General features: G+C 36.4%; 1 protein-coding gene across 2 annotated transcripts in view; it reads left to right on the forward strand.

The window, feature by feature from the left end:
* NIN (ninein) overlaps nucleotides 1–23788 on the forward strand; it is a gene marked incomplete in the record, with an annotated part of 241706 nt that overhangs the window by 176276 nt on the left and 41642 nt on the right. For both annotated transcript variants that reach the window (XM_053697636.1, XM_053697637.1), the window contains 7 exon segments: nucleotides 88–186; nucleotides 323–445; nucleotides 1271–1384; nucleotides 1948–2094; nucleotides 8690–8869; nucleotides 10557–10706; nucleotides 13632–13733. In XM_053697636.1, the coding sequence (XP_053553611.1) occupies nucleotides 88–186; nucleotides 323–445; nucleotides 1271–1384; nucleotides 1948–2094; nucleotides 8690–8869; nucleotides 10557–10706; nucleotides 13632–13733 (915 nt within the window).

The following is a 23788-nucleotide window of genomic DNA, read 5'->3' on the forward strand; positions in this document are numbered from 1 at the left end:
AATTCAGAGTAAGTGCTATTGCATTGTATTTTTATTATGCTACTCTTGCTTATGCAGTTTTACTGTATTTTCATGGTCATTTCATAGATTGCAGATTCGGAAAAGGAATCATCCAGAATGAAAGTTCACACCCGTTTCTTGGAACAAGAGAACACACTACTGAAGCAAGAAATAGAAACTAAACAGGTAAGACATCTTTGCCTTGCATTTAGGCTGAAAGCGACCGTCAGAAAATACATCCCGTACTGTGTACTCTTCATAAGGAAACTGCATACAATGATTATCAGTAAAGTATATCTCTGGGCGTTTCATTTTCCCACAGCTTTCAAAAAGCTCTGAAGTGACAGACCTCAAAAACGAGATTTCTGGGTTAATAAACAAAAAAGAAAAGCTGCTGAGAGAAAAAGAAGCTCTAAGCGAGGAATTAAATAGATGTGTTGAAAAGGTAATGTTTAACATGTTCCAGGTGGTACAGAGTTTTAATAGCTTAGGTATGTGCATCAAAAATACCACTAGTGAAAAATGGTAACCTAAGTAGAAAACCGCAGGAAATAATATGGGGTAGATTACTAAACAATAATCTTCACCAGGATCGTAATTATCAAGACACGCTTCTCACACCTTTTATACTGGGAATGCATATCTTAGCATTTCTTAGGAGCTCCCACACACGGGCATCATATCCCTTTAATGTTACAGCTAATGTTCAGAATGTAATGCCTGCCATTAATATATATTCGTTGCACTCTAACATTCAGTACCGCTGATCTCTTTTCAAATGTCAATACAAAAACTCAGTCCCACTGTCACCAATGGTCCTGAGGAATACAGAGTTGCCACTCCTTAGGCGAATGAGAATTCCAATGGACGAAATAAAATCCCACGGTCAGCAAAAAAGAAAGCGCTCCAGTGGCGTAATAACTTTTGAGTATAGACCCCTTAGGCAATAGGCCCCCCCTTGTATGCAGGATACTCACAAAGTTGGAGCACTTATTACAAAGTGCAGATAATGTGGTCTGGGCCCTCAAGAGCTCCCCAGCTAACTCACCTCCGGTCACCAAAGACAGAATATAGTGATAAGTGCGTATAAAACTTTTCCCTACAACACCCTATTTGCTGTAGTATTATGCACCAGCCTCAACCTTTTTTCACTTGATAATGCTTGAAAAAAGTGTCTTTTTCTTCTGATACATTTGTTTTCAGTTTTAAATGAATTCATAGTTCTATTTCTTGCATCATTATATGCAATATTTAACTCTTCATTCCACAGTGTGCTAAAGTGGGCTACTTAGAGAATAAGATTGCAAACATGAAGCAGGAACAGAAGACGTGGGAACAGCAGTCTCAGATGCTTAAATCTCAACTCACAGTTTCACAAGAAAAGGTAAAGAGAACATAATTGCATTAAAGGGACATTGTGCTTTAATGCATCTGTATCTTGACCTATAAAAAGGCAATAAATAATCAGGTTTAATTTGTAGGTGGAACTAAAGTGACAGCCATACGAGAGAGCATCCTTTATTAAATATAAAAAAGCTAATATAAACTTATATGCAAATATCAGATGTGTGCTTCCTATTGATGCCTTATTGGTGCATTAGCAGGAAGTACCTATCAACCAATGAGCATTAACAGGAAGTACCTATTGTTCAATGAGCATTGGTAGGAAGTATTTTCCAGTCAATAAGCATTCGTAAAAAGTACACATTTGTTTTCTTACACAAGAAACGGCATGTTTACATGCTGCTGTTTCATATGGATGACAGACAGTACAGTATCCCATTCATTTTAAAGGAATGTTTTGTGTTAGAGGTGAATATTTGACTTTAACCACCTCATTAACCTTACTTGCTTGGTTATAGGGTGTAAAGGGGTTACGTTAGGGTTTTGCATTTGACAGTGATATTTACTGATATTTTATTATATAAGTATAATGCCATTCCTCAGATCCAGGGCCTTGAAGAGAACTTGCAGAGTGTGAATCTTCAGATGTCTCGGATAAAGTCAGACCTGCGTGTTGCACAACAGGAGAAAGAGGCTTTGAGACAGGAAGTGATGTCTTTGCATAAACAACTGCAAAATGCCAATGCTAAGGTGACTGACTTTCACACTCATTGATATTCTTTGCACGTTATTTACAGCGTCACTGCCTCTTCTTTATATCATATACCTATAACATAAAACGCGTATGGAGAATTGTTCTACAAATAATTTTTAATTTGTCAACACTAGAGAGTAAAATGAAGAGACATACATGGGAAAGCATTGATAATACTGTATGTCTCTCCTCTGTAGAGTCTAGGTATCATGACAGCAGTAGTATCACACATATGCTTGGTATATGTCACATGGTTATTACCAATTATATTTAAGGACATTGTATTGAAGAAAAAATATATTGCATAAATAAAACCGCAGATAAACATACTTTTCTTTCATGTAATTAGCAAGAGTCCATGAGCTAGTGACGTATGGGATATACATTCCTACCAGGAGGGGCAAAGTTTCCCAAACCTCAAAATGCCTATAAATACACCCCTCACCGCACCCACAAATCAGTTTTACAAACTTTGCCTCCCATGGAGGTGGTGAAGTAAGTTTGTGCTAGATTCTTCGTTGATATGCGCTTCGCAGCAGGCTGGAGCCCGGTTTTCCTCTCAGTGTGCAGTGAATGTCAGAGGGATGTGAGGAGAGTATTGCCTATTTGAATTCAATGATCTCCTTCTACGGGGTCTATTTCATAGGTTCTCTGTTATCGGTCGTAGAGATTCATCTCTTACCTCCCTTTTCAGATCGACGATATACTCTTATATATACCATTACCTCTACTGATTCTCGTTTCAGCACTGGTTTGGCTTTCTACTACATGTAGATGAGTGTCCTGGGGTAAGTAAGTCTTATTTTTGTGACACTCTAAGCTATGGTTGGGCACTTTTATATAAAGTTCTAAATATATGTGTTTAAACATTTATTTGCCTTGATTCAGGATGTTCAACATTCCTTATTTCAGACAGTCAGTTTCATTATTGGGATAATGCATATGAATAATCATTTTCTCTTACCTTTAAATTTGACTTTTTTCCTGTGGGCTGTTAGGCACGCGGGGGCTGAAAATGCTTCTTTTTATTGCGTCATTTTTGGCGCTGACTTTTTTGGGGCAAAAAATTTTCTTTCTCATTTCTGGCGTCATACTTGTCGCCGGAAGTTGCGTCATTTTTTTTACGTTTTTGCGCCAAAAATGTCGGCATCACCGGATGTGGCGTCATTTTTGGCGCTTAAAGCATTTAGGCACCAAATAATGTGGGCGTCTTTTTTGGCGCTAAAAAATATGGGCGTCATTATTGTCTCCACATTATTTAAGTCTCATTGTTTATTTGCTTCTGGTTGCTAGAAGCTTGTTCATTGGCATTTTTTTCCCATTCCTGAAACTGTCATTTAAGGAATTTGATCAATTTTGCTTTATATGTTGTTTTTTCTATTACATATTGCAAGATGTCTCAGATTGACCCTGAATCAGAAGATACTTCTGGAAAATTGCTGCCTGATGCTGGATCTACCAAAGTTAAGTGTATTTGTTGTAAACTTGTGGTAACTGTTCCTCCGGCTGTTGTTTGTAATGAATGTCATGACAAACTTGTTAATGCAGATAATATTTCCTTTAGTAATGTTCCATTACCTGTTGCTGTTCCATCAACATCTAATATTCAGGGTGTTCCTGTTAACATAAGAGATTTTGTTTCTAAATCTATTAAGAAGGCTATGTTTGTTATTCCTCCTTCCGGTAAACGTAAAAGGTCTTTTAAAACTTCTCATTTTTCAGATGAATTTTTAAATGAACATCATCATTCTGATTTTGTTTCTGATAATGATATTTCTGGTTCAGAGGATTCTGTTTCAGAGGTTGATACTGATAAATCTTCATATTTATTTAAAATGGAATTTATTCGCTCTTTACTTAAAGAAGTCTTAATTGCATTAGAAATAGAGGAATCTGGTCCTCTTGATGCTAAATCTAAACGTTTGAATACGGTTTTTAAACCTCCTGTAGTTATTCCGGAGGTTTTTCCCGTCCCTGATGCTATTTCTGAAGTTATTTCCAGGGAATGGAATAATTTGGGTAATTCATTTACTCCTTCTAAACGGTTTAAGCAATTATATCCTGTGCCATCTGACAGATTAGAGTTTTGGGACAAAATCCCTAAGGTTGATGGGGCTATCTCTACTCTTGCTAAACGTACTACTATTCCTACGGCAGATAGTACTTCCTTTAAAGATCCTTTAGATAGGAAAATTGAATCCTTTCTAAGAAAAGCTTACTTATGTTCAGGTAATCTTCTTAGACCTGCTATATCTTTGGCGGATGTCGCTGCAGCTTCAACTTTCTGGTTGGAAGCTTTAGCACAACAAGTAACGGATCATAATACTCATAGCATTGTTAATCTTCTTCAGCATGCTAATAACTTTATTTGTGATGCCATCTTTGATATCATTAGGGTTGATGTCAGGTATATGTCTAGCTATTTTAGCTAGAAGAGCTTTATGGCTTAAAACTTGGAATGCTGATATGTCTTCTAAGTCAACTTTGCTTTCCCTTTCTTTCCAATGTAATAAATTGTTTGGTTCACAGTTGGATTCTATTATTTCAACTGTTACTGGGGGGAAAGGAACTTTTTTACCACAGGATAAAAGATCTAAGGGTAAATTTAGGTCTGCTAATCGTTTTCGTTCCTTTCGTCACAATAAGGAACAAAAACCTGATCCTTCCCCTACAGGAGCGGTATCAGTTTGGAAACCATCTCCAGTCTGGAATAAATCCAAGCCTTTTAGAAAGCCAAAGCCAGCTCCTAAATCCACATGAAGGTGCGGCCCTCATTCCAGCCCAGCTGGTAGGGGGCAGATTACGATTTTTCAAAGAAATTTGGATCAATTCGATTCACAATCTTTGGATTCAAAATATTGTTTCACAAGGGTACAGAATAGGCTTCAAGATAAGGCCTCCTGCAAGAAGATTTTTTCTTTCCCGTGTCCCAATAAATCCAGTGAAGGCTCAAGCATTTCTGAAATGTGTTTCAGATCTAGAGTTGGCTGGAGTAATTGTGCCAGTTCCAGTTTTGGAACAGGGGCTGGGGTTTTACTCAAATCTCTTCATTGTACCAAAGAAGGAGAATTCCTTCAGACCAGTTCTGGATTTAAAAATATTGAATCGTTGCGACCTCTTCAGCTCTGTATGCTGAACCAGTGGTGCAGGGATTATACAAAGATATCACAATTAATATATTTAAAACCGATTTTATGACACTCTCTGACGTGGTGGACAGACCACCTTCGTTTAGTTCAGGGGGCTTCTTTTGTTCTTCCGACCTGGACTGTGATTTCAACAGATGCATGTCTGACAGGTTGGGGAGCTGTATGGGGGTCTCTGACAGCACAAGGGGTTTGGGAATCTCAGGAGGCGAGATTGCCAATCAATATTTTGGAAATCCGTGCGATTTTCAGAGCTCTTCAGTCGTGGCCTCTTCTAAAGAGAGAGTCGTTCATTTGTTTTCAGACGGACAATGTCACAACCGTGGCATATGTCAATCATCAAGGAGGGACTCACAGTCCTCTGGCTATGAAAGAAGTATCTCGAATACTTGTATGGGCGGAATCCAGCTCCTGTCTAATTTCTGCGGTTCATATCCCAGGTATAGACAATTGGGAAGCGGATTATCTCAGTCGCCAAACATTACATCCGGGCGAATGGTCTCTTCACCCAGAGGTATTTCGTCAGATTGTTCAAATGTGGGGACTTCCAGAAATAGATCTGATGGCTTCCCATCTAAACAAAAAGCTTCCCAGGTATCTGTCCAGATCCAGGGATCCTCAGCGGAAGAGTGGATGCATTGTCACTTCCTTGGAAGTATCATCCTGCCTATATCTTTCCGCCTCTAGTTCTTCTTCCAAGAGTGATTTCCAAGATTCTAAAGGAGCGTTAGTTTGTTCTGCTGGTGGCTCCAGCATGGCCTCACAGGTTTTGGTATGCAGATCTTGTCCGGATGGCTACTTGTCAACCGTGGACTCTTCCGTTAAGACCAGACCTTCTATCGCAAGGTCCTTTTTTCCATCAGGATCTCAAATCCTTAAATTTGAAGGTATGGAGATTGAACGCTTGATTCTCAGTCATAGAGGTTTCTCTGACTCCGTAATTAATACTATGCTACAGGCTCGTAAATCTGTATCTAGGAAGATATATTATCGAGTCTGGAAGGCTTATATTTCTTGGTGTTCTTCTCATCATTTTTCTTGGCATTCTTTTAGAATTCCTAGAATTTTACAGTTTCTTCAGGATGGTTTGGATAAAGGTTTGTCTGCAAGTTCCTTGAAAGGACAAATCTCTGCTCTTTCTGTTCTTTTTCACAGAAAGATTGCTAATCTTCCTGATATTCATTGTTTTGTACAGGCTTTGGTTCGTATAAAACCTGTCATTAAGTCAATTTCTCCTCCTTGGAGTTTGAATTTGGTTCTGGGGGCTATTCAAGCTCCTCCGTTTGAACCTATGCATTCGCTGGATATTAAATTATTTCTTGGAAAGTTTTGTTTCTTTTGGCCATCTCTTCTGCTAGAAGAGTTTCTGAATTATCTGCTCTTTCTTGTGAGTCTCCTTTTCTGATTTTTCATCAGGATAAGGCGGTGTTGCGAACTTCATTTAAATTTTTACCTAAGGTTGTGAATTCTAACAACCTTAGTAGAGAAATTGTGGTTCCTTCATTGTGTCCTAATCCTGAGATCTCGAAGGAAAGATCGTTGCATTCTTTGGATGTAGTTAGAGCTTTGAAATATTATGTTGCAGCTACTAAAGATTTCCGAAAGACTTCTAGTCTATTTGTTATCTTTTCTGGTTCTAGGAAAGGTCAGAAGGCTTCTGCCATTTCTTTGGCATCTTGGTTAAAGTCTTTGATTCATCATGCTTATGTTGAGTCGAGTAGAACTCCGCCTCAAAGGATTACAGCTCATTCGACTAGGTCAGTCTCTACTTCCTGGGCATTTAGGAATGAAGCTTCGGTTGATCAGATTTGCAAAGCAACAACTTGGTCTTCTTTGCATACTTTTACTAAATTCTACCATTTTGATGTGTTTTCTTCTTCTGAAGCAGTCTTTGGTAGAAAAGTACTTCAGGCAGCTGTTTCAGTTTGATTCTTCTGCTTATAATTTCAGATTTAAACTTTGTTTTGGGGTGGGGATTATTTTTCAGCGGAATTGGCTGTGTTTATTTTATCCCTCCCTCTCTAGTGACTCTTGCTTGGAAGATCCACATCTTGGGTATTCATTATCCCATACGTCACTAGCTCATGGACTCTTGCTAATTACATGAAAGAAAACATAATTTATGTAAGAACTTACCTGATAAATTCATTTCTTTCATATTAGCAAGAGTCCATGAGGCCCACCCTTTTTTAGGTGGTTATGATTTTTTTGTATAAAGCACAATTATTCCAATTCCTTATTTTTTATGCTTTCGCACTTTTTTCTTATCACCCCACTTTTCATTAAACTGATTTGTGGGTGTGGTGAGGGGTGTATTTATAGGCATTTTGAGGTTTGGGAAACTTTGCCCTTCCTGGTAGGAATATATATCCCATACGTCACTAGCTCATGGACTCTTGCTAATATGAAAGAAATGAATTTATCAGTTAAGATCTTACATAAATTATGTTTTTTGTTGTTTTTTCTCTATTCCCATTTGGTGGTGGTCACAACTATACTTGTACAACATGCCACATCTCCTATGGATACATTTGTTCCATTATTCCCCTATTTTATATCTGTCTAAATCTAGAACTGGAGTATAAGGAAAATTATGTAGTAGATTCAGATTACCACCATCCCGCTACCAAATCCCTCAGACAAATGCTCAATAATATTGTTTCTCTGCACAATATTCTCTTTATAATTGTGTGTAAATATAAATGTAGGTCTTTAACCAGAGCTGCTGATAGACGCGGTTTAGTTCTTGAATTACAAACCCTATACTGATGATACTGAAGTTATGTTGGTTACAGTAAATACACAGTATAACGCTTTATTAAAAATTAATATTGCATAAATATTCTTTTACATGTTTTCATCTACTGGACTGCAAAGGGCTCCAATGCACTATAAATAACTCTATATGTATTTATGTGTTTATATGTGTGTATATATGCCTGTAACTACATATATACAATTAAAAATGCATAAATATATCTGTACACACACACACACATATATATATATATATATATATATACACACACACACACATTTAGACAGGTGTTTCTACGTATATCTAAGTTAAAGTCCTTGCTTTTTTTTTCCTGAGACCTCATATCTTTGAACACTATTATTAAAAAAAAATATTGCATAAAAAGTTATGAGTGTAACTGTAATTTTTAAGGTATTTTTTATGTGTTTTGTGACACTTTTTTGTTTTGCAAAACAGTTAATCAGAGCTCTAAGGTTGCAATATTAAATTAAATTGTGCTCAAGCGATTGCGTTTACTTTCAACTTGTAATACGAGCGGTATATCCGACGCACGCAAACAGCTGTGATAAACCTGATATCGCTCGCGCATAACTGTTTGTGAACCACTCATAATCTGGCCCTTAGTGTTTAGTGTCCCTTTAATGCTAATACTAGAATTAAATTTCTACTTATGTCACTTGTGTGTAGATTCAAGTCCTTGAAATGGCGAAGAATTCTTCAGGCTTACAAAACCATCAAAAGAAACTCTACTGGGACGATCTGGCGCAACTCATGGAACAAGAGCAGCAGCTTATAAGGCAGGAGAATGAAAGGCTTCAGAGAGAGGTCAAGAATGCAAAGTCTGGCCTGACCCAATCCAGAGAAAAGGTATTGTCAAAATATTAGCGGAAAAAATGTCCACTGAATGTTAAAGGGGTGTAAAGAAGCAATCATGTGCTAGAGCATTTTATTATTCTGCTTGATATTATTACGGGGTTGATCTCAATATTGCACTTGTTTTAGGTAGATAACCATTTTTAAGCTTCGGCCGGTATTGTCAGTATGTTTGTTTTTCTTTTAGTAATCACAATCCTAAAACACATCTTACTACCCATGGAACTCAAATTGCCTGAAATCAATCATTAAATGCATCTAATCCAAAAACCAAATGATTAACAAGAAACAAAATGGCGATTTTGAGGGTTCAGTGATTACAATCACAGACTGAAGGGCCTATATGTTGTTTGGTCCCTTTTTAAAGGGACATTCCAGTCAAAATTGGAATCCACATGGATGCATATCAGTTGAGAATAGAAGCATGTTTGTAATATACATGCATTAGCAAAAATGCTTCTAATAAAAGCTATAGCTGTTTCAAAAGTGTATTTAAGAATTTTAAACACAGCACTTGCTCAGAGATGCTTGTACCATCTGTAATCGCTCAATTTGTTAAATGCTGACATGATACTGGCACTCTGAGCAGCTGCAGTATTTAAAAAGCTGGTGCACTGAGAAATATCTATGCCTCACATGCTCGTGCAGAGAAAAATGTTAACTTACACAGTGATAACTTTTACTAGAAGCATTTTTGCCAATGCATGTGCTGTATATTGCAAATATGTTTCTATTCAAAGATGTAATTAATCTATGTGCATTTACATTTTTACTGGAATGTCCCTTTAATATCATATGGTGATGTGTGCAATTAACCTGCTGTGTTCCATAACCATACAGATATATGTGCATGTTTCTTCAAACTGCAAGCTGTCTGATAATGTCCCTTTAATATCATATGGTGATGCGTGCAATTAACCTGCTGTGTTCCATAACCATACAGATATATGTGCATGTTTCTTCAAACTGCAAGCTGTCTGATAATGTCCCTTTAATATCATATGGTGATGCGTGCAATTAACCTGCTGTGTTCCATAACCATACAGATATATGTGCATGTTTCTTCAAACTGCAAGCTGTCTGATAATGTCCCTTTAATATCATATAGTGATGTGTGAAATTAACCTGCTGTGTTCTATAACCATAAATTTCAAGAAACTCCAGCCACCAATTTCTTTTAAAAGACCTTTATTCTTTTGTCATGGGTCCCATTGATATACAACGTTTCAAGCCAGCATTAGGCTCTTAGTCATGTGTTCTATAACCATACAGATATATGTGCATGTTTCTTCAAACTGCAAGCTGTCTGATAATGTCCCTTCATATGTCAGACAACTTTTTCAATGAATAATGCAGCTTCATTTAGTCAAATATATTTCTTAATGTTTTTCCTTTCCCTCAAAGAAAAGGGACCCTTGCTAACCAATCACATTGCCCTGATGTACTATACACACTCTGAGTCAGAGCTCAACGGGCAAGTCTGGTCCTCAAGTAAAATATTTCAAATGAAGTGTTTTGTTTCTAAACTTTAAATGCTCATCCACACATTATAACATATAAACAGGGGTTCTTGTAGCCTTATTTACCAGACTGAATTTGTAATTGTCCTGCAAATACTATTATTATTATATTAGTTACTTGTTACTGATTTTATTTTTTGCTGTACTGCAATTTATTTTAGATCCTTCAGCTGGAATCTACAATCATTTCTATGAAACAACAAAAGCACCAGTGCCAGTCAAGTATGGTGAAAGCTTTGGAGCAAGAAAAATCAAGTTTAAAAAGGGAGTGTGAACAGCTTCAAAAAGAGTTGATCTCTGCTAACAGGAAGGTCAGCTGGAGAGTCAAATGCACATATTATGGTTGATTCAAAAACATGTGAAATTAAAGGGATACTAAAAGCAAAATTAAACTGTCATGGTTTAGCTAGAGCAATCAATTTGTCTTTTTATATATACATATTGTATGCACACTTCATGAGGCATCAGCTGCTAGTGAGCATGTGTTCATTGTGTATATGGCTGTCTTTTATATATATATATATATGTATGTGTATGTATATTTATATATATATATATATATATATATATATATATATATATGTATATATATATATATATTAGGGCTGAGAGGGCTGAGTTAGACTAGTCAACTAATCGATTAGTCGATTGGTCTCTCATTAATCGACTAGTACTAGTAGGCATTAGTCGATTACTGATATATTACATTTTGCTATATTTTGATAGTCAAAAACAGCCCGTAGCCAGCCTAAGCCTACTACCGATTGCGGATTGCCTCACTTGGCAGCAGTTATGATAACTTGTTATTACTAGGTTTTAAAAATAAATTTAAAAAAAAGAACAATTTTACAATTACATAAAAAATATTTCGCTTTTAATACAGATTTTCTGGCAAGAGGGGGTAATGTGTGTGTATATATATATATATATATATAAAACAACATTTTAAATTAGGGGGAGATAAAAGGCGAGTTTAAAATCCTCCACTACACACAAAATATAGTAAAAATAACTCATTGTGTAGTTCATTAACAAATCTAGACAGGCCCAGAGGCTTGTTTTCCCAAAGAAAACCTCTGAATTACATTGTTTCCAATGCAGCAAAGGATTCTGGGTAAGATATGCAAATTAAGTACACAATGACACACCTTTTTACTTCAGTCTGCTTTTCAGCAGGTTCCCTTTACGCCAAAGTATCGCTGTTCACACAGCTTATAAACTTAGCTAGGGTTAGTGCAGTGATTCATAACCATCCCAGGACAGACTGTTTCGTGGTTATTGCCACTCATCAGCTGAAGTTGTCAATTATGTTATGGCCAATGAATGGCCTATAAATCTATTCAAGTTAATTGGTAAGGTGAGTGTTGTAATAGACGGTAACAATTTAACCCCTAGATCGCATTTGGTGCGTTAAGTTTAACTGTTTGATGGAAATAGTCGTATTTGAAGAAAAAACAAGTGCTTGACATATCATCCCTTCAAACACTGACTAGAGCTAAGGATTATAATACAATTTCAGTGTGTAAGACAAACTCATTGATACATTAATATCTATTAGTATTAAATAGTTATTTTATTCTCCGGAGTAAAAATCTCCCCCCTCACTAAACATTAAAATCTAAGGATTATAATTCAATTTCAGTGTGTAAAATAAACTCATTGATACATTAATATCTATTGGTATTAAATAGTTCATTTATTCTCCAGAGTACAAATCTCCCCCTCACTAAACATTATTAAAAGTACAAACTTTAAAATGATAGTGCGATCGCAAATAGAGGAATTGTAGAATTCCTCTATTTCCTCTAAATGATTTCTTTTACTCTGATCTCATGAGATTTGACTTAACTCTCATGAGATTTCATAGTAAACGTCCTTAAACTGAATAGGGAAATGAGATGAGTGTGCACGAAGCTCACTCCCTTGCCTGTCCCGGGACAGACATACTGATTTGCTGCTTAAAGTCCTTTGCAGTGGGTTTTGAATACTTAGGACATTTTGATGTAAAATATCTTTCTTTTTTACATAGAGATGTTTAGGTGATATTTTCTAGTCCGCTTTTTACAGCTATGCTGCATCACTTTCAAGTGTTTCAACATTTGGGTATCATGGCCCTTTAAGGAAGCTGGATTGAGGGGTAAGCATTCAATTCTCTCAATCTCCGCTCCCTTAAGACTCCTCAAAACATCCAGTGTTTGAAAAGTTATTGCCTGCTCTTTCATATGGTGTGTGTATTGGGCATGTAAAATCAAAACTCATTTTTTTAAAACCTAAAAATGCAGACATTTAAACACATTTACACTTATAATAGACCTTCAAAAAGGCATAGATACCCCATGACTCCTTGGTATAAAGCCCATAAGCCCCTCTTTTAAATAAAGCCCCTATATAAGATTTAATAGCCAGGTGATCACTGTGCTAATGCTGATAACCTGGCGTGAATAAATGTGCACATAAAAGTTACATAACTATACCCAAAGGCCCTTATTTATATGAGGATATCCCCTTCTTGTTTTGACAAAACAACACATACTCAGACTATTGCTTACAAGTTGCAACCTTTTGTATTAAAATGTTAATGAAAATATACATTGTGTTGAGTTCTCACATCATGATATACACATAAAATAATGTTATAGTTTGAATCCACTGGATGTAGGGCTTAAATGTAAGCATTAAAAACTCCAAAACCACTCAGCACAGGGGTGTAAATGGCTCAGTAAAATCAAAATTAATAAATTAAATTATTCATGATTCTGTTGGTGCATTCAACTTTAAACAACTTTCAGATTTACATCTATTAGCTAATTAGCTTTATTCTCTTGGTATTCTTTGTTGAAACGTATTCCTAGTGGTACTGCATTGCTGCTCCTTCAACAAATATTACCAAGAGAATGAATACATTTTGATAACGGAATTAAATCGGAAAGTATGCCCTTAAATTTGAAAGAAAAGTTTTTTTGGGTTTCATGTCCCTTTAAGAGCCAGTAATTAGTTGTTCTAAATGCTAAATACTGAATTATTGTTTTTTGGTTTACATTAATTTACAATATAAGAATCATATGATATTTTAAATAAAGTTTTTTTTTTTTTTTTTAAATCTATACATAAGTAGCCAATTTCTTATTGCTTTCTGATTTGGATACATTTGCTTGCTCCTTTAATTATGTTTTAGTGGGAAAAAAACACTAAAGCTTTGTTATAATTTAATATAATTTTACCTTTTTAATTATCAGGTTAGCCAGATGGGCTCCCTTGAACGGGATTTAGAATCTGGTAAGATGGAAAATGAATGCTTAAGAACAAAGCAAGGGACATTTGATGAACAGCTAAAAGAGGTATGTTTATGATGCTAAGAACCATACTTTACTGATACTTATGTATTTGCTCTGGGTATCTTTAAAAGCATATTAAAGGGATATTAAACTGCTGGGCACAACTACTTTACTTTGCTATTGTTTTTCATCTTGTTGTGCCGGTTAGTGAAAATTTGCATCTTCACACTGGGCGCCGCCATTTTGGAGTTTATCTATTCATGCACACTGTGACAGAACATAGATCTGTGTATTGTTGTTTACTTGACAAGTATTACTGTGCACTTCAGTTTTGAGTGTACAATACAGAGCAGGAGATGTACGTTTTTGCAGTGGCTGCATTTTTCAATATTATTCCTGAGGGCTTTTTTATATTTGTTATATAACTTCGAAACCGTGGTAAAACAAAAAAAAATATTTAAAGCTTCTGCTTTCTATTGTGCGAGATAATCCAAAGTGCAAGGTACAGCTGTGAAAAAGCCAGTGACATCACTGATCTGTGAAACTGCACTACTTCTATCACAGGGTGCACGCTACAAGATGGCAGTACCCAGTGTGAAGAGTTTTGCCAACTGGCTTCTGTAATGGTTTTAAATAAGAGATATAAATAAAAAGAGAGAAGCGCTCAACCTGGAAACGAACAATAGCATAATAGCTTGTTCTATGGGTAGTTAACACCCAAGACGCAGTCTCTTTTTCCTCAACATGACATTTAGGGAAGTCTCCCTAAGTGTGATGCAGGAATCCAGACGTGGACCTGTTGCTCAGTGTGCCTAGAGGGATATGGCTGCACCTCACTGACGAGGCCCACAATAGGCCGAAACATACGTCTGGGGTTTTGCTGTTTCTCTCGTTCAGAGAGGGATTGCCTGGTATTTCGGGGCTGGACTGTACTGTGAAGTCAGGATCAGACTGATATGCTACAGGAAAGTTCTTCTCTTGAAAGGCACACGTTGAGCAAAAAGAGGCTGCTTCTTGGGTGGTAACTAGCCATAGAACAAGCGATTATGCTATTGTTCGTTCCCAGGTTGAGCGCTTCTCTCTTTCTAGTTAAATAAGAGATAGGCTGAAGGAAAATCAATAGCATGGTAAGCAGTAACCTTTAAACACAAAATGAAAGTTGCATGCAGGTTTTTTGTCAAATTATTTTATTTTACTTTTATTATTTTCTTAGATTTTCCTGTATCTTAGAAAAAAACAGCCCTGTGTATATGTATATAGTGTATGAATTTGTGTTTGTGTTTGTTAATGGGCAGTAGACGAAAGAGAGATGGAATGGCATTGTCTTCCGCTATAGGGGATTTAAATGTAACAAACAAATACAGAATGGTTAATTATTACTAATTATAAATAAACTTTGTAATGAACATTCATTTCTTTCATGTAATTAGCAAGAGTCCATGAGCTAGTGACGTATGGGATATACATTCCTACCAGGAGGGGCAAAGTTTCCCAAACCTCAAAATGCCTATAAATACACCCCTCACCACACCCACAATTCAGTTTTACAAACTTTGCCTCCGATGGAGGTGGTGAAGTAAGTTTGTGCTAGATTCTACGTTGATATGCGCTCCGCAGCAAGTTGGAGCCCGGTTTTCCTCTCAGCGTGCAGTGAATGTCAGAGGGATGTGAGGAGAGTATTGCCTATTTGAATGCAGTGATCTCCTTCTACGGGGTCTATTTCATAGGTTCTCTGTTATCGGTCGTAGAGATTCATCTCTTACCTCCCTTTTCAGATCGACGATATACTCTTATATATACCATTACCTCTGCTGATTCTCGTTTCAGTACTGGTTTGGCTTTCTACAAACATGTAGATGAGTGTCCTGGGGTAAGTAAATCTTATTTTCTGTGACACTCTAAGCTATGGTTGGGCACTTTGTTTATAAAGTTCTAAATATATGTATTCAAACATTTATTTGCCTTGACTCAGAATGTTCAACTTTCCTTATTTTCAGACAGTCAGTTTCATATTTGGGATAATGCATTTGATTTAATCATTTTTTCTTACCTTCAAAAATTTGACTTTTTTCCCTGTGGGCTGTTAGGCTCGCGGGGGCTGAAAATGCTTCATTTTATTGCGTCATTCTTGGCGCGGATTTTTTTGGCGCAAAAATTCTTTTCGTTTCCGGCGTCATACGTGTCGCCGGAAGTTGCGTCATTTTTTGACGTTATTTTGCGCCAAAAATGCTGGCGTTCCGGATGTGGCGTCATTTTGGCGCCAAAAAGCATTTAGGCGCCAAATAATGTGGGCGTCTTATTTGGCGCTAAAAAATATGGGCGTCTCTTTTTTCTCCACATTATTTAAGTCTCATTTTTCTTTGCTTCTGGTTGCTAGAAGCTTGTTTTTTGGCATTTTTTCCCATTCCTGAAACTGTCATTTAAGGAATTTGATCAATTTTGCTTTATATGTTGTTGTTTTTTCTCTTACATATTGCAAGATGTCTCACGTTACATCTGAGTCAGAAGATACTACAGGAAAATCGCTGTCTAGTGCTGGATCTACCAAAGCTAAGTGTATCTGCTGTAAACTTTTGGTAGCTATTCCTCCAGCTGTTGTTTGTATTGATTGTCATGACAAACTTGTTAAAGCAGATAATATTTCCTTTAGTAAAGTACCATTGCCTGTTGCAGTTCCTTCAACATCTAAGGTGCAGAATGTTCCTGATAACATAAGAGATTTTGTTTCTGAATCCATAAAGAAGGCTATGTCTGTTATTTCTCCTTCTAGTAAACGTAAAAAATCTTTTAAAACTTCTCTCCCTACAGATGAATTTTTAAATGAACATCATCATTCTGATTCTGATAACTCTTCTGGTTCAGAGGATTCTGTCTCAGAGGTTGATACTGATAAATCTTCATATTTATTTAAAATGGAATTTATTCGTTCTTTACTTAAAGAAGTTCTAATTGCTTTAGAAATAGAGGATTCTGGTCCTCTTGATACTAATTCTAAACGTTTGGATAAGGTATTTAAATCTCCTGTGGTTATTCCAGAAGTTTTTCCTGTTCCTAATGCTATTTCTGCAGTAATTTCCAAAGAATGGGATAAATTGGGTAATTCATTTACTCCCTCTAAACGTTTTAAGCAATTATATCCTGTGCCGTCTGACAGATTAGAATTTTGGGACAAAATCCCTAAAGTTGATGGGGCTATTTCTACCCTTGCTAAACGTACTACTATTCCTACGTCAGATGGTACTTCGTTTAAGGATCCTTTAGATAGGAAAATTGAGTCCTTTCTAAGAAAAGCTTATCTGTGTTCAGGTAATCTTCTTAGACCTGCTATATCTTTGGCTGATGTTGCTGCAGCTTCAACTTTTTGGTTGGAAACCTTAGCGCAACAAGTAACACATCATGATTCTCATGATATTATTATTCTTCTTCAGCATGCTAATAATTTTATCTGTGATGCCATCTTTGATATTATCAGAGTTGATGTCAGGTTTATGTCTCTAGCTATTTTAGCTAGAAGAGCTTTATGGCTTAAGACTTGGAATGCTGATATGGCTTCTAAATCAACTCTACTTTCCATTTCTTTCCAGGGTAACAAATTATTTGGTTCTCAGTTGGATTCTATTATTTCAACTGTTACTGGTGGGAAAGGAACTTTTTTACCACAGGATAAAAAATCTAAGGGTAAAAACAGAGCTAATAATCGTTTTCGTTCCTTTCGTTTCAACAAAGAACAAAAACCGGATCCTTCATCCTCAGGAGCAGTTTCAGTTTGGAAACCATCTCCAATCTGGAATAAATCCAAGCCAGCCAGAAAGGCAAAGCCTGCTTCTAAGTCCACATGAAGGTGCGGCCCTCATTCCAGCTCAGCTGGTAGGGGGCAGGTTACGTTTTTTCAAAGAAATTTGGATCAATTCTGTTCACAATCTTTGGATTCAGAACATTGTTTCAGAAGGGTACAGAATTGGTTTCAAGATGAGACCTCCTGCAAAGAGATTTTTTTCTTTCCCGTGTCCCAGTAAATCCAGTAAAAGCTCAAGCATTTCTGAATTGTGTTTCAGATCTAGAGTTGACTGGAGTAATTATGCCAGTTCCAGTTCAGGAACAGGGGATGGGGTTTTATTCAAATCTCTTCATTGTACCAAAGAAGGAGAATTCCTTCAGACCAGTTCTGGATCTAAAAATATTGAATCGTTTTGTAAGGATACCAACGTTCAAGATGGTAACTGTAAGGACTATTTTGCCTTTTGTTCAGCAAGGGAATTATATGTCCACAATAGATTTACAGGATGCATATCTGCATATTCCGATTCATCCGGATCATTATCGGTTCCTGAGATTCTCTTTTCTGGACAAGCATTACCAGTTTGTGGCTCTGCCGTTTGGCCTTGCTACAGCTCCAAGAATTTTTACAAAGGTTCTCGGTGCCCTTCTGTCTGTAATCAGAGAACAGGGTATTGTGGTATTTCCTTATTTGGACGATATCTTGGTACTTGCTCAGTCTTTACATTTAGCAGAATTTCATACGAATCGACTTGTGTTGTTTCTTCAAGATCATGGTTGGAGGATCAATTTACCAAAAAGTTCATTGATTCCTCAGACAAGGGTAACCTTTCTGGGTTTCCAAATAGATTCAGTGTCCATGACTCTGTCTTTAACAGACAAGAGGCGTCTAAAACTGATGGCAGCTTGTCGAAACCTTCAGTCACAATCATTCCCTTCGGTAGCCTATGCATGGAAATTCTAGGTCTTATGACTGCTGCATCGGACGCGATCCCCTTTGCTCGTTTTCACATGCGACCTCTTCAGCTTTGTATGCTGAATCAATGGTGCAAGGATTACACAAAGATATCTCAATTAATATCTTTAAAACCGATTGTTCGACACTCTCTAACGTGGTGGACAGATCACCATCGTTTAATTCAGGGGGCTTCTTTTGTGCTTCCGACCTGGACTGTAATTTCAACAGATGCAAGTCTCACAGGTTGGGGAGCTGTGTGGGGATCTCTGACGGCACAAGGAGTTTGGGAATCTCAGGAGGTGAGATTACCGATCAATATTTTGGAACTCCGTGCAATTTTCAGAGCTCTTCAGTTTTGGCCTCTTCTGAAGAGAGAATCGTTCATTTGTTTTCAGACAGACAATGTCACAACTGTGGCATACATCAATCATCAAGGAGGAACTCACAGTCCTCTGGCTATGAAAGAAGTATCTCGAATTTTGGTTTGGGCGGAATCCAGCTCCTGTCTAATCTCTGCGGTTCATATCCCAGGTGTAGACAATTGGGAAGCGGATTATCTCAGTCGCCAAACGTTGCATCCGGGCAAATGGTCTCTTCACCCAGAGGTATTTCTTCAGATCGTTCAAATGTGGGAACTTCCAGAAATAGATTTGATGGCGTCCCATCTAAACAAGAAACTTCCCAGGTATCTGTCCAGATCCCGGGATCCTCAGGCGGAGGCAGTGGATGCATTATCACTTCCTTGGAAGTATCATCCTGCCTATATCTTTCCGCCCCTAGTTCTTCTTCCAAGAGTAATCTCCAAGATTCTGAAGGAATGCTCGTTTGTTCTGCTGGTAGCTCCGGCATGGCCTCACAGGTTTTGGTATGCGGATCTTGTCCGGATGGCCTCTTGCCAACCGTGGACTCTTCCGTTAAGACCATACCTTCTGTTACAAGGTCCTTTTTTCCATCAGGATCTGAAATCCTTAAATTTAAAGGTATGGAGATTGAACGCTTGATTCTTCGTCAAAGAGGTTTCTCTGACGCTGTGATTAATACTATGTTACAGGCTCGTAAATCTGTATCTAGAGAGATATATTATAGAGTCTGGAAGACTTATATTTCTTGGTGTATTTCTCATCGTTTTTCTTGGCATTCTTTCAGAATTCCGAGAATTTTACAGTTTCTTCAGGATGGTTTAGATAAAGGTTTGTCCGCAAGTTCCTTGAAAGGACAAATCTCTGCTCTTTCTGTTCTTTTTCACAGAAAGATTGCTATTCTTCCTGATATTCATTGTTTTGTACAAGCTTTGGTTCGTATAAAACCTGTCATTAAGTCAATTTCTCCTCCTTGGAGTTTGAATTTGGTTCTGGGGGCTCTTCAAGCTCCTCCGTTTGAACCTATGCATTCATTGGACATTAAATTACTTTCTTGGAAAGTTTTGTTCCTTTTGGCCATCTCTTCTGCCAGAAGAGTTTCTGAATTATCTGCTCTTTCTTGTGAGTCTCCTTTTCTGATTTTTCATCAGGATAAGGCGGTGTTGCGAACTTCTTTTGAATTTTTACCTAAAGTTGTGAATTCCAACAACATTAGTAGAGAAATTGTGGTTCCTTCATTATGTCCTAATCCTAAGAATTCTAAGGAGAAATCGTTGCATTCTTTGGATGTTGTTAGGGCTTTGAAATATTATGTTGAAGCTACTAAATCTTTCAGAAAGACTTCTAGTCTATTTGTTATCTTTTCCGGTTCTAGAAAAGGCCAGAAAGCTTCTGCCATTTCTTTGGCATCTTGGTTGAAATCTTTAATTCATCTTGCCTATGTTGAGTCGGGTAAAACTCCGCCTCAGAGAATTACAGCTCATTCTACTAGGTCAGTTTCTACTTCCTGGGCGTTTAGGAATGAAGCTTCGGTTGATCAGATTTGCAAAGCAGCAACTTGGTCCTCTTTGCATACTTTTACTAAATTCTACCATTTTGATGTATTTTCTTCTTCTGAAGCAGTTTTTGGTAGAAAAGTACTTCAGGCAGCGGTTTCAGTTTGAATCTTCTGCTTATGTTTTTCGTTAAACTTTATTTTGGGTGTGGATTATTTTCAGCAGGAATTGGCTGTCTTTATTTTATCCCTCCCTCTCTAGTGACTCTTGTGTGGAAAGATCCACATCTTGGGTAATCATTATCCCATACGTCACTAGCTCATGGACTCTTTCTAATTACATGAAAGAAAACATAATTTATGTAAGAACTTACCTGATAAATTCATTTCTTTCATATTAGCAAGAGTCCATGAGGCCCGCCCTTTTTTGGGGTGGTTATGATTTTGTATAAAGCACAATTATTCCAATTCCTTATTTTATATGCTTTCGCACTTTTTTATCACCCCACTTCTTGGCTATTCGTTAAACTGAATTGTGGGTGTGGTGAGGGGTGTATTTATAGGCATTTTGAGGTTTGGGAAACTTTGCCCCTCCTGGTAGGAATGTATATCCCATACGTCACTAGCTCATGGACTCTTGCTAATATGAAAGAAATGAATTTATCAGGTAAGTTCTTACATAAATTAAGTTTTTTTATTTTGCCTATTTTTCCACTAGTTTTACTAATTTGGAAATTGTAGCTTTTCCACCCTTCCCCCAGAGAGTCTGTAATGCATTTAATGAGGGGTTATTTCCAGGGCCTATTAAATGGGCACACCACCCAGCTGATTTTACTGACTACCCGGCTAAAACTAGCTAATATTAAATGTTTTTTTCACAAATTATCATTAACATAATTTAACTTATGCAATAAATGTGGCCTTTGGATAGCTTAAGTAATATTTATAAATAACAGAAAATGTTATAATATTGCAAATTATTAATATGCCCCCACCCCACCACTTCGTAATGGCAGGAGCTCTTTTATATCTTTAATTCTCCACAGTAAAGGTAAACTTCAACTTTTTAAGGGGTGTGTCCCAAGACTGCAAAGCAATTTATTGTGAAATGAATGAATGGATAGATATAGAGTTATCAATAGTTAGGTAGCTAGATATAAATATATAGATAGATAGATAGATAGATAATATAGAGATTAGCAAATTTATAGTTGTAGCTACAGTATATTTTAACGGGACAGTCAACTAAATTTTTGTTTTTGTTTAAAAAAATAGATAATCCCTTTGTTACCCATTCCTAAATTCTGCACAACCAACACTGTTATATTAATACACTTTTTACCTCTGTGATTACCTTGTATCTAAGCATCTTCTGACAGCCCCCTGATCACATGACATTTTATTTATTATCTATTGACTTGCATTGTATCCAATTGGTGCAGTGTCTGCCACAAGCCACGGCGTGAGCACAGTGTTATCTATATGGCTCACATGAACTAGCACTCCCCTGTTGTGAAAAGCTAATAAAAAAGCATGTGACAAGAGGCTGTCTTTAGTGACTTAGAAACAAGCAGAAATTTAGAGGTTTAAAGGTTATAAAATATATTCATATAACAAGGTTGGTTGTGCAAAGCTGGGGAATGGGTAGTAAAAGCGTTATCTATCTGTTTAAACAACAACAATTTTGGTGTTGACTGTCCCTTTAAGGACCATGTGACCTGGGGCCTGTCTTCTTAACTGGTAGAAAATGAAATCAGAACTTTTTGTTTGTTATTTTCTATTTTATCATTTAGAAAACTGTAATATCTGTGTTTATTTCTTTGTGCCGTTCTCCTGTGCCTAGACCTCAGGGACTGGAATTAAAACAGAAGGGTGCAGTTCAGATTCTATAATAGATGGTGAAGGTAGAATGACACTTTTATATGTTATTGCATGAAAATAAGTGTTGTTTCATTGTATCGTTTTGCAGATTTGCCCCAGTAATAATGCAAAATAATTATCCATCATTTTGTTTCACCCATCTTTGTAATTGTTTTTTTTTCTTGTATATCCCAAAACTGTCCTCTGTAGAGATTTATACTATTCCCGTATATTTTTGTTTATACTTTTTATCTGAGTATTTTATATTATTCGCAGTGATTCTAAAAATGTGAAGGCATCTGCATTTCTTGTTCAATAGGTTACAAAGCAAATGAGTAATAAGGTTGCGCTCTGCAAATGTTCATTTTACTTTATAATCTATTTAATCCATTAATACACCGATTATACCTGAGATAATAGACCTTCCAGTACTTTCGTGATTTGTAGTCATTTTCATATATGATGAAATCATTAAAGATCTACTGCAAATCACCTATTCTTCCATTTAATATTGAGTGGAAAATTCACACTGTAATTTTTACACTTTATAACTAAAAAAACGTAAAATATACAAAATTAGATATGCTGTTATCTGGAATTAAAAAGATAACTTATTTATTGTACTCTAAATGTATATTACCAGTTTTTTAGAAAACACAACATTTCTGTGTAATGAAATTGGATATAATTTTCAGTAACAAATTCTGAAAAACTGATCAAGTTTGAACTTGTTTTGATTTCTATGGCTGAATAAATACACAAAATGAGATTTCTATATTTCCTAAATTTCATAAACTGAGCTAGTTAAACAACATAACCTAAAAAATATGATTATAGCTTAAAGGGACACTGAACCCACATTTTTTCTTTAATGATTCCAATACAGCATGCAATTTTAAACAACTTTCTAATTTACTCTTATTATCAATTTTTCATCGTTCTCTTGCTATCTTTCTTTAAAAAGCAGGAATGTGATGCATAGGAGCCGGCCCATTTTTGGTTGAGAACCTGGGTTATGCTTGCTTATTGGTGGGTAAATGTCATCCTCCAATAAGCAAGCACTATCCATGGTACTGAACCTAAAATGGACTGGCTGCTCAGATTTACATTCATGATTTTCAAATAAAGATATTAAGAGAGAATGAAGAAAAAATGATAATAGGAGTTAATTAGAAAGTTGCTTAACATTGCATGCTGTATCTGAATGATGAACAAAATAATTTGGGTTCAGTGTCCCTTTAAGCATGAAAGGGACATGAAACCCAACATTTTTTTTTCTTTCATGATTCAGATGGAGAATACAATTTTAAACAACATTTCAATTGACTTCTATTATCTAATTTGCTTCATTCTTTAGTATCCTTTGTTGAAGAAATAGCAACATAGGTGAGCCAATCGCACAAGACATTTATGTGCAACCACCAATCAGCAGCTACTGAGCCTATTTAGATATGCTTTTCAACAAAGGATATCAAAAGAATTAAGCAAATTAGATAATAGAAGTTGTATAAAATTGCATGTTCTTTCTGAATCATGAAAAAAAAACAAATGGGTTTCATGTCCCTTTAATGAAACTTCAGTAAATTGTAAGAGATAGCATTTTTATTTAGCAATATTTTTTAATAAAGTATTGTTTGAACTACATATGTTTAAAAGCAAAACCTAATTA

Source organism: Bombina bombina, chromosome 1 (genome assembly GCF_027579735.1).
Source record: "Bombina bombina isolate aBomBom1 chromosome 1, aBomBom1.pri, whole genome shotgun sequence".
In the NCBI taxonomy this organism is placed as follows: Eukaryota; Metazoa; Chordata; class Amphibia; order Anura; family Bombinatoridae; genus Bombina; species Bombina bombina.